The sequence below is a fragment of the Octopus sinensis genome, linkage group LG17, assembly GCF_006345805.1.
Source record: "Octopus sinensis linkage group LG17, ASM634580v1, whole genome shotgun sequence".
Lineage (NCBI taxonomy): Eukaryota > Metazoa > Mollusca > Cephalopoda > Octopoda > Octopodidae > Octopus > Octopus sinensis.
Window position 1 is genome coordinate 8,649,705 of NC_043013.1, and position 12,500 is coordinate 8,662,204.

The window sequence follows — 12,500 nt, forward strand, 5'->3', positions numbered from 1 at the left end:
CAATCTACATACATATAATTGATGAGATGTTGTTCAGTAACTTACAGTTCTGCCAGTGTTTGCTTTGGCCTTTTGAAGCTTCTAGGATCGATGTGGTGCAAAAATAAAACAATAAAATTCTATCGAAATGTTCAAACAAATCTGCTTAACTAGAAGCAACAGAAGCTATCAGACAGCTTTAAGACAGAACAATGACAACAGCTACGATAACAACAACAATAGCAACAACAATGCCTTACAAGTATAACAGTTAAGTGGATTGAATCAACGAGATTGTAATTTTGTTTAACAACTACAATCTTATCTGTTGAGTCTTGAGAGGAAATGGAATGTCAGTATAGAGTAATAATGATTTCCAACGTTGGCGGAAAGGCTTCAAACATTGGGCGATAGGTACAGTTAGTTAAATTGACCTCAGTACTTGACTGGTACATTTTTTGGTTTTGTTTTATTATCAGCTTTGGATGAACGAAAGACAAAGGTAATTTTGGTAAGATTTAAACTTAGATGTCATAACTAAATACCACAAAGGAGACACTTCTGTCTTGCACTCTGCTAGGTTGGTCAATCCAAGAAATATTGAGTAAGCAAATATGATGGATTTGCGTCGCCTTACTGGCACTTGTGCTGGTGGCACGTGAAAAAACATTCGAGCGAGGTTGTTGCCGGTCCGCTGGACTGGCTCCTGTGCAGGTGGCACATAAAAGGCATCATTTGAGCGTGGCCGTTGCCAGTACCACCTGACTGCCCTTCCTAATGCCAACCACTTTACAAAGTGTACTGGGTGCCTTTACGCAGCACTGGCTCTGGTGAATTTATGTGGCACCAGTATGAGTATTTTTTTACATGACACCAGAACCTACAAGCCTGCAAGGTTAGGAATTCTCAGCTGGAGAGGGATTTCATCTGGAGGCACATAGCTTAGTGGTTAGGATGTTGGACTCCTGACTGTAAGATTGCAGTTTCAATTCCTGGACTGAGCACTGCACTGTGTTCTTGAGCAAAACTCTTCATTTCATACTGCTCCAGTCCACTCAACTGGTAGAAATGAGTAATCCTGCAATGAACTGGAATCCTGTCAGGGAGGAATATATACATCAGAGAAACTGGGGAAGCAGCCTTGAGCTCCTTTTGAAGTAATGTGGACGAACCGATCTACCATATTTTAACATGTTATATGGATCCCGTTTTTGTCAAACATTTGGTTTAAAAAATATGGGAGTTTCTTATACATGGATAGTATTTTTATCCCTAACAAAACCTTTTTTCCAAATTTTAAGCCCTCCAAATTAGGGGGTTCCTTATACACAAGGATTCCTTATACATGTTAAAATATGGTATTCTGCTGGCGAGCATGCCAGGCGAAATGCTTAGCGGTATTGCATCTGTCGCTATGTTCTGAGTTCAAATTCCGCTGAGGTCAACTTTGCCTTTCATCCTTTTGGGGTCGATTGAATAAGTACCAGTTATGCACTGGGGTTGATGTAATCGACTTAATCCATTTGTCTGTCCTTGTTTGTCCCCTCTGTGTTTAGCCCCTTGTGGGCAGTAAAGAAATATAATTATGGTATTTAATGCTCCCTGCATTAAATATTTTGACACTTACTTAACATTAATATGTCTGGCACAAACAACATTATCTAACATATCATTCATTACTGAATTCAATATGATGTTGCTTGATGAGGATTTAGCTGCCATTTCTACCAGGTCATGCTACTATGTTGAGAGACTCCCGTTGGTGTAAACTTTACTGCTTTACTAACTAACATCTATTTCACATCTCAGGATAGCTGCCTTGCAGGGCTTTGTTCACTAAATACTTTAAAGTCAAAAGAATTTTGAAACATAGTAGAGTAGGAGGCTTGAGTTGGAAGCCCCGAAGACGAACGTGATCAAGCCTCAGAAAAGCAGTATTAATGAACCAACAACAGAGAATTCATTCTGATTGTTTTGCAGAGAAATAGGTGACAATGCTGTTCATGTAGTCGGGACAACCGATGCATTTCAGATTCATTTGTTCGGTTCAAGAAGGTTGCAGGCATGGCTGTGTTGTGAAAAGTCTTCTTCTCAACCACATGGTTCCAGGTTCAGTCCCACTGTGTGGCACACTGAGCTAGTGTCTTCTACTGTAGCCTCCAGGCCAACCAGAGCCTTGTGAATGGATTTGGTAGATGGAGACTGAAAGAAGTTTGTCATTTATGTATGTATGTATCTACGTGTGTGTATGACTTTGTGTTTGGGTAATAGTTGTCCCACCACCACCACTTGACAATTGGTGTTGGTTTGTTTACATCCCCGTAACTTAGCAGTTTGGCAAAAGGGACTGATAGAATAAGTACCAAATTTAAAAAAAATAAGTACTGTGTGTGTGTGTGTGTGTGTATCTATGTATATATAGTTTCTGCCCACCAAATTTATTCACAAGGTTCGGGTCTGTAGTAGAAGTCACTTGCTCGAAGCGCAACCCTGCAAGACTGAACCTGGAACCACATAGTTCTGAAACAGACTTCTTTACCACACAGCCACAGCTGGACCTAAACAGAAAGAACCAGAGGTTGGTGGGTAGCAGAAATTTTGGTAAACTTCAGCCACAAAATATATGGAAGTTCTTTGGAAGACAGTTGTATGATTTCCTTCTGAGCAGGAATGGTACACAGTCTACTATTCAAAGTAGCAGAGACTGTTATAATGCAGACAAAGGCTGTAGCATGTCAGTGGGCCAGTTAGCTTGTATTTATAGTGTGTTGTTGTTATTTAGCCCCAGGTCATCCTAGACTGCATATATTTATTGTCAAAGTGATTCTAGCCATGAACATCCTATTTCTTTTATTCAGGCATTGAAAAACAGGATCACATTATCCAATGCGTCATCTGTGGTGGTGGTGGCTTTGTCTCGTATCTGAAAATTTAGTTTCTTCTTTGCTGAATGCTTCCTTTATGGTGATGGTATTGATGACTCTGTAGACCAATTCTTGCATAGAAAAATCAATGGCATTGACTGCATGGTAATGTTGATGGAAGATGAAGTTGATTTTGTCAAACCTTTCTCTCTTGTCGCCTTGAAGTACCAATGTGCATCTCCTGACTGCTATTTCTATGTGTATCTCCCGACTACTATTTCTAACATGTAGAATGTCCACACATATAGCATGTTGGTGACTGAAGCATTGTCTTCCGGTCCACCCAAGAGACTTTTTTTTTTGTGTGTTCTAGAATATGAGTGAAGTAGCCCCATCATCTCAAATATTTGAGCAGCCACTAGGGGTCAGTAATAATATAATATCCAGTTCTAAGGATGTTAAGTGACCTTGAAGAAAGAAGCTACCATTTTTCTTGAAGGGCATCAAAACTTACAAAAGCCTAAATTTTGAACCATAGATGATTTAGTAGGTAGGGTAGCTGACAACTAACCAAGAGGTTGGTGGTTTCTATTCTGGCCTCATTCTTCTGTACTGCATCCATAATCAAAGCACCTAACTCTCATAAGGCCCAGTCCACTTATCTGTAAATAAACACTGTTGGTTAGAACCATCGTTGCTTTTGTTGTTTGTTTAACCCTGGACCTGTTCCAGTTTTGTAGACATATGATCAAAGACATTCCATCCATGACATTTGCATTCTTTATTAGTTTTTAACATACTTAGGGCTACGTTATATAATGTATCCATCTTTTTAGAAATTGTAAGGTGTGATTTGTGTATGATTTGGCTGCTATTTCTTGCAGGTCAAGCAACTATACAGAAGGGTCCCTCCTTGGCTTACTAGCAATATTATTGTTTTGATGAATGACTTATTAACTTGCAGTGCTGAGCTCTAATCAGGCAGAAATGATTTATTTCTCAAATAATTAACACTACAAAAACTGAACCAACCAGAGAAACTCTATATAGCTGTTTGACCTGTTAGAAATAACAGCCAACCATTTTTTTAAATGTTTTTTTTTTATGTATTTTTTAAAAATATAAATTCTTTAATTCTTTAAAATATAAATACTTTAAAGAATTCATTTGATAACATTGTCCAAAATATATAGCCATGACTGGATGGCCATGACTTAAGTATCTTTGGTCATAGGTCTGCTCAAGCAGAATTGACCTGAGGGTTAAACAGCAAAAATTGGAAATAAACACTGGATTATATGGATCCTTGGGTTTTGGAAGTGATTTAGATTTTGTTTCATCTTAGTGATTAGAGTTCAAGAAGAATGGAATGAATTCTAGTGAATTGCTTGGGTTTCAATTCCCAGACCGGGCGTTGTGTGTGTTTATTGAGCGAAAACACCTAAAAAGCTCAACGAGGCTCTGGCAGGGGTGGGTGGTGAACCCTGTTGTACTCTTTCACCCCAACTTTCTCTCATTCTTTCTTCCTGTATCTTGAATAACGCTGCGATGAACTGGCGTCCCATCAAGCTGGGGGGAACACATACACCATAGAAACCGGGAAACCGGGCCCATGAGCCTGGTTAGGCTTGAAAAGGGCACATAAATAAAAAAATATAAATATTACTAGTATACTAGTATATTACTAGTAATATTACTAGTATATATACTACACTCACGGAGTGGTTGGCGTTAGGAAGGGCATCCAGCTGTAGAAACACTGCCAGATCAGACTGGAGCCTGGTGCAGCCTCCTGGCTTCCCAGACTCCTGTCAAACCGTCCAACCCGTGCTAGCGCGGAAAACGGACGTTAAACGATGATGATTTCATTAATTTATACATGCTTTTTTTTCTTTATCGTTACAGACAGTGCCTATGCTTTTGATGACAGCTCTAGTGAGAGTGAAGATGAAATTATTAAAAGATATCAACATTCCTTCAAAACTGAACAGAAGAAGCTTGAAAAAGAGGTCCTTAGTAGTCAAAGTATAAAACGAACAAAGAGTACCAAAAGCAATGATTTACCATCACAAAACAGCACTGGTAAATTTCTTTCTTATTAAAGAATTTATGTGTGTATGTATGTGTGTAGGTCTTTTAATTCTCAAGTTTCTAAGTTAGCATTGGGTTAAATTGATCTAGAAATTAGGGCACCTTGCTTCCATTGTTGATGCAAATCTTTTCAATCATATGATTTTTAGTGCTAAGTATTCAACCATAATTAGAAATGGTACCTTGTTGAGGAATGGTATAATGTTGTGTACAGAATTTCACTGTAGAATTTTGACTCGTTCTTCAATTCAAAACTTCGCTACTCTTTTATCTTTTTAACAGTGTGTCTCAACCAAGCATGGGCAACCTTTTTTTAAGAAGTAGGCCACATGAGATATAGCTGATCATTAGCAGGCAGCACTCTAAAAACTTCAAGATAATTGCTCACTGGACATGCCAATTAGAAAGTCCCATGGGCCACAGTTTTCCTGTGACTAGTCTAGACCAACATTTCGATATCTTCGCTTGTTATTCTCTTTAAGTGAACATTTTTCTCATTGAAATACCCCGAAAAATGGCGATACAGCAGTAAAAAAATCGTAAAAAAATAGGGATTTTCACAGAAAAAAAGCACCACTTTGATGTAAATATTTTTGGTCTTAACATGGTCCAATTTGAATTTTATCTTCTACGCAATGAAGAGCAAGCCTTCTTCTATCATACTCTCAATTTTGGTCAACTTGCGCCACAGAGTCTCGGAGGGGATAGTGTTAGTTGAAGGCTACCAAACCTGCCACACACACACACACAGTCAACTTCAGCTTTATATATATAGAGATTTATATGCTTTCAAATGTGTTTCGAGAATGTATAAATATGGTTTCATAAACTGAACTAATTGATTTTATTGTTGTTTCAATTGTCACATAAATCATTAGTGGTTTTAATCATTGAGAAATGTGTCACATTTTTCCTAATCACCAAGAAGAGTTCATTTCTTTTTAATCTCTTAGAATAATCTATCCAGAGTCATGCTGTTCTACAACTTTTGCTACTCTTTCAACCTTCTGACTGACAAGTCTAAAAGCTATTTTGTCATATTCAATTCTTTATAGATTTTGTTTTCCCTCTTTTGTATAACATTGTACTGTACTATTAAATACTGTGCTATATTATAAAGTATTGTGTCATACTTTATTATATTCCATTGTACTATACTATAAAGTATTGTATGCTAATGCACACTGTTCACTGTATGTACTATAATGATGGTGTCCATTTTAACTCTTTCGTTACTGTATTTATTTTGAGATGCTCTGTTTTTCTTTCAATTACTTTAAATACAGCAAAAAATGTGGTAAAATAATTTAGTTATCATTCATCTAGTGTTAGGAACATAAATTGTGACTAAGGTTTGGTGGAAGATTTTAATTCAAAACTTATGAAAACAAGACATTTGTACTCAGAAGCAGAGCTGGTTTCAGCCGGGTTGGTAACGAAAAGGTTAAAGTCTGCTTTTCCATTCTTACATGGATCGGACAGAATTTATTGAGGTAGATTTTCCATGGCTGGATACCCTTCCTTTTGTCGATACTATTTCCCCATGGCCAAAAATGCTTTTGAAAGATATTGGAAATGAATGGCGTCGCTTGTATGAGAGTGACACTCGTTTACAATTGTTGTGCAATATTGTCAAAACAAAGAGACACAAACATACACTGACTCACACAACTTACATACATACATACACACATACATACTTACATACATACATACATATGCACACGCGCACGCACACATGCACACATGCATATGATGAACTTCTTTCAGTTTCTGCCGATCAAATCCATTTTTAAGACTTTGGTCAGCCTGAATCTATAGTCTACTACAGACACTTGCCCTAGGTGTCAGTGTCAGTGCCATGCAGTGGGACTGAACCCAAAATTATGTGGTTGGGAAGCAAACTTTTCAACTACACAAGGCCAGCAATTTTGAGGGTGGGGTGTGAGTTGTCAATACCATTCACCTCAGTTCTGTTTTTCAGTTATTATAAGTTCTTTGGGAAGTCCATGGTACCAAGATGCAAAACTTCTTTGCAAAGTTCATAATTTTGTCTAATAATTGTTTGTTTAATTTTTGAAGAATATGTGCTGGTGGCACATGAAAAACCATTCAAGTGAGGTCATTGCCAGTGCTGCTGGACAGGCTCCTGTGCAGGTGGCACATAAAAAGCACCATTTGAGCGTGGCCGTTGCCAGTACTGCCTGACTGGTCCTTGTGCTGGTGGCACGTAAAAGCACCCACTACACTCTCGGAGTGGTTGGTGTTAGGAAGGGCATCCAGCTGTAGAAACTCTGCCAGATCAAGATTGGAGCCTAGTGCAGCCATCTGGTTTGCCCGTCCTCATTCAAATCGTCCAACCCACACTAGCATGGAAAGCGGACATTAAACGATGATGATGATGATGATTGAATCTTAGATCAACTTCATTCTCTTCTTTTACTTCATTATTTTCTTTAGGGGATTTCCTTATTGTTTGGGAGGCACGTGGCTGAGTGGTTAGAATATTCAGCTCACAATCGTAGTGTCATGAGTTCAATTCTCGGTGGCATGTTGAGTCCTTGAGCAAGACACTCTATTCCACATTGCTCCAGTCCACTCAGCTGGCAAAAATGAGATGTACCTGTATTTTGAAGGGCCGGCCTTTTCACATTCTCTGTCACACTGAATCTCCCTGAGAACTATGTTAAGGGTACAATGTCTGTGGAGTGCTCAGCCACTTGCACATTAATTTCACAAGCAGTTTGCTGGTTCAGCTGAAACACTTGTCATCGTAAGCGACGGAGACCCAGATTCTTGTTTGTAAGAAATAATTTCTTCTCATTTGTTTACATTGTTTTATGTTGAATCTTCTTTTTCTGTGATTTTTTTTTCTTCTTTTTGTTTTTTCCCCTTCATATTTTCACTGACCATTTGGAAATTTTCATCCATAATCATTATTTTAACTTCCTCGCATGAGAAAATTGTCATACTTCTGGTTGGAACTGTTAGAAGATGAAGTGGTTCTGCACGTGTTTCTGATGCTGGGCATAAAGATATTTCACTTCTCATTCCCAGAATTTTAGCTGAGAAACTCTGTAAACTGAGGTTTGTTGTGGCTGTTTCTCCTCATTATTTATGATTCTCATATCCATTTTCCTTCTTTCTTTTTTTTTTTTGGTTTAATTTTTCTAATTCTTCTGGGTATTCAGTTCTTGAGTCAGTTTTACTCCAATAAACATAGTATTTAACTTTCAGCTTTGTACTATTAATCTCATGCCATTTGTCTCAGAACCCTCTTTGAGACATATTTCCAATATGGCTTTGTGGCCTTTAACCCTTTCGTTACCAACCCGGCTGAAACCGGCCCTGACTCTGAGTACAAATGTCTTGTTTTCATAAGTTTTGAATTAAAATCTTCCACCAAACCTTAGTCACAATTTATGTTCCTATCACTAGCTGAATGATGACTAAGTTATTTTACTAAATTCTTTGTTATATTTAAAGTAATCGAAAGAAACACAGAACATCTCAAAATAAATACAGTAACAAAAGGGTTAAGTATCATTTTGACATCACCTGACCACATGTCATCTTTCTGTAGTCCTGCTATGATTACTGGTCTATACTATGAGACAAAAGTCACAACTACCCAAGGATTACATTGTTTCCATTATCTCTTGTTCTCTCTCTTGTGTTACTTTAACTCATTAACTGGCACACAAATGTATAGTCGGTATGAAGGCGCATGGCTCAGTGGTTACAGTGTTTGGCTCTCGGTCATGAGGTAGTGGATTTGATTCTCGGATCAAGCTGTGTGTTGGGCTCTTGAGCAAGACTCTTTACATTGTTCCAGTTCATTCAGCTGTAGAAATGAGTTGCGACATCACTGGTGTCAAGCAGTATTGGTATTCACCTTTCCCTTGAATAACATCGGTGGTGTGGAGAGGGGAGGCAGCTATGCATGGGTGACTGCTGGTCTTTGGTAAACAGTCTTGCTTGGACTTGTGCCTCAGAAGGTGCAATCCCATAGTCATTTACGACCAAAGGGGGTATTAGGTAGGTCTTATAATTATAGCCTGTGTTTTAGATGTGCCTTTGGTTTTACAGGGACAATAGATAGTGCCATAATTTTTAGCTATTTTCACTTGTGAGAACTTCTGATATGTCTTAGAGAACCTGTAAAACTACTTGACATGATGGAAAATTTAGTTTGCTCCCATCCTTTTGCAAACAGAGAAATATAATTTTCCTCATTGCTTTCTCTTGGATTAAGTCCTGTGGCAAAAAAATGTTGCTTAATTTTACAAAATATTCCTTCTCACATATTTTTCTTGTAACTGAAAAATCTAGAAATTCCATTTGATCAGTTTTTGTGTGAAGAAAAGATTTGCCTTAACACAACTGCTGTATGAATTGTCCACAGTATTTGAAATCCTGTGGGAGTTACAGGTGTTCATATCCTTTTATTCTTATGCATTCAGTTGTGTTTTGAATCTGTGAAGTTTTTTTCTCTTCATTTTTTTTTTTTTGCAATTTTAATCTTTAGCTTTGTTACATGATTATGCGAGATAACCCTTTTGGATGTGAAAAACATGCATGTCAATAATTTTTTTTTTAAATTTGTGAAACAAACCTCTTTTCTTTTTGTTGTTGTTCTGCCCCCAGGTATTAAGTGCAGGTCTTCCTTAGGCATAATTCTTTTTTTTATAAGTACTTCATTGAAAGTTTATTTGGTAATACTTGAATAGCTTGTGTTTCGAATGCAGAAGCAAAGAGACATCTCCACACCACAAGGGTCACATATTACAATGATAATAATAAAAATAGTAATATAATAATAATAATAATAATAATATAATAATAATAATAATAATAATAATATAATAATAATAATAATAATAATAATAATAATAATAATAACAACAACAATAATAATAATAGAAATAATAGTAATAATCCTTTCTACTAAAAGCACAAGTCCTGAAAATTTGGTGGGGAGGGAACTAGTCGATTACATCAACCCCATTGTTTCACTGGTACTTAATTTATTGATCCCCAAAAGGATGAAAGGCAAAGTCGACCTTGACGGAATTTGAACTCAGAATGTAAAGACAGATGAAATGCTGCTAAGCATTTTGCCCAGTGCTAACAATTCTGCAAGTTTGCCAACTTATGTGACAAACTTATTGAAAATCATAGCAGAAAATTTTCCTGAAATTTCACTTGTGAGAACTTCTTTGATATGTTCTAGAGAACCTACTTGACATGATAGAAAATTTAGTTTGGTAGTATTTTCTCTCACATGGAAATTCTAACATACTGTCTACACCACATACTGTTTATTCATCACACCAGAAACATTCGTTTCTGTTTTGTCGACCAATTTTTTCAGAGATGTTTATGTTTACAGCAGTTTAAACTTACCAGTGCCACAGGAACTAACAGCACAGATAACAATACTATACCCACCACAAACAAACATAATTCCTACAGTTCAACAAATTCATATCATTAATCTCCCATCTGATGCATATGATTGTGGTATTTTTGCCCTGGTGTATGCATTTGAACTGGTCATTGGAAACTCTCCAGAGAAGTTTCTATTTGAACAGTCAAAAATGTTAGCACATTTAAGATTTTGCCTCGAAAATAATAAATTTGATCCTTTCCTTGAAAGTAAAGTTTTTTTTCAAATGCCAACAAAAGCCACAGAAGTCACTCACTTTCTATCACCCACCCAGAGATGGATTACTCTTAGAAAGACGATTAAAAGTTATGACTTCTCACATGAACATTCAGAGCAATTTTTTATCACCCAATAGGTTCTGTGTTTTAAGTGAAGACTTCAAGCAAAACCCGAAAGGTAATCAGGAATCTAATGAAAGTAAGACTCTGAAAATCATTTTCCCAAGAAAATCCATCACACTAGAGAATAAGTCAGTCATAAATTTATCTAAACTAAAACTTTCACCAAACGATATCTCTGTCTTAGAGCTTGGAATGAGTTTTTGCCCAAACACTAAGAATTTTGACAAGAATAAACTAGCTCAAGGGCTATTTCGGTTTGTCTGCCGTCACAAGCTGAAGGAATATTTTTTTGAAAAATATGATTATGCAGAGACAGAAAACCTTATGCTTACTGAAACTAAAAATGATGATGATCGAATCTGGCATAATTGGATTGGAAAGAATTCCAGTTAGTATCCAGATAAAGCTCAGGAAGGACGTTCACAACCACGACTGGAATTTCTTGAATTTTGTCGGACAGGCATTAGGGAAAGCCTTAAAATAAGTGGAAAGAAGTCCTGGAATAACCTCACAAATTCTCAGCATTACACACTCTGTCGTCTAGCTAATGATGATTCTGTTGTTATTAAAATGGCAGATAAGGGAGATGCTAGTGTAATTATGGACAAGAGTGAGTATATTTTGGCTTGTGAAGAAGTTCTGTTGATCCAAACTCCAATTACAGAGAGGAATTTAACAAAATAATTCTGGAAATGGAAGAAAACAATTTCATTAATAAGGCTGAATTCAGGATTTTATAGTCAGGAAAAAGAACACCTGTATTTCATGGTTGCACCAAAATACACAAAATGTTCAAAAGATTTCCTTCATTGCACCCAGTTTGCAGCAGATATGAATGTTGTACTGCCAAAATTTTGGAGTGGCTGGATGGCTGTCACAAAAAAATCAAGTTCCTATATTCAGAATACTTTTGATTTTGTGTCTAAAATCAACAACCTTTTTTTTAAGTGTCAAGGGAATGTCAACAACTGTTTTTTGGTAACCATGGATGTTTCTTCCTTATATCCCAATACTGACCATGATGAAGGGGTAGAAGCATGCATGAATGCCTTCGAAAAATGGTCAAACAAAAGTATTCCATCAAATTTTCTCTGTAGGCTATTGAGGTTTGTGTTACTTTGTAGCACAATGAAGTTTGGACAAAAATTTTACCACCAGACAAAGGGTTGCCACCAGACATGGGTACCCCAATGGCAATTAATTTCACTAATGTCTTCAGGATGAAATTCGAGACACAGTTACTGAAGACATTCAAATCCCTACATGGTCATGAACCAATACTCTGGTTACGGTTCACTGACGATGTATTTTTTGTCTGGGAAGGATCACAGGATAGTTGAATTGACTACTTGCATTTCTGTGACTGTTATGCTAAAAACTATGGCTTTAAGTCCAACATAAAATTTACGCCTGGTTTTTCAAAAACTGCTATCCTTAAATCCTTAAAAATGTTTCAGCCTGAAGGCTGCGGCCATGCTGGGGCACCATGAATTTTGGGGTACAAGTTAAGTTTTCTGGTGGCAGAGTTATTTTGTAAGCCCACGTCATCTCACATTTACCTCTACTTCCACTCTGATCATCCACATTTACTTCCACTGCCACTCTAATCATCCACATCATATAATTTGGTCAAATTTGAAATCCCAATTTTTTAGGATAAAATGGATTTGTACTGATATAGGGGATTACTGGAAACATGCAAGTGTTTTTATATACCATTATGTCAAATGCAGTTACAGTGAATCATGATTAATGGAAAATTGCAAATGACATAGC

At 37.0% G+C, this 12,500-nt stretch overlaps 1 protein-coding gene across 3 annotated transcripts in view; it reads left to right on the plus strand.

Annotated features, from left to right (window-relative positions):
- Nucleotides 1-12,500, plus strand: part of LOC115221029 (synaptotagmin-16) — a 225,964-nt gene that overhangs the window by 141,726 nt on the left and 71,738 nt on the right. For 2 of the 3 annotated variants that reach the window (XM_036510328.1, XM_036510327.1), the window contains one exon: nucleotides 4,749-4,925. In XM_036510328.1, coding sequence (XP_036366221.1) covers nucleotides 4,749-4,925 — 177 coding nt within the window. Of the gene's footprint in view, nucleotides 1-209; nucleotides 250-4,748; nucleotides 4,926-12,500 lie in introns of those variants that run through there. The other variant, XM_036510329.1, reaches the window with a different exon arrangement.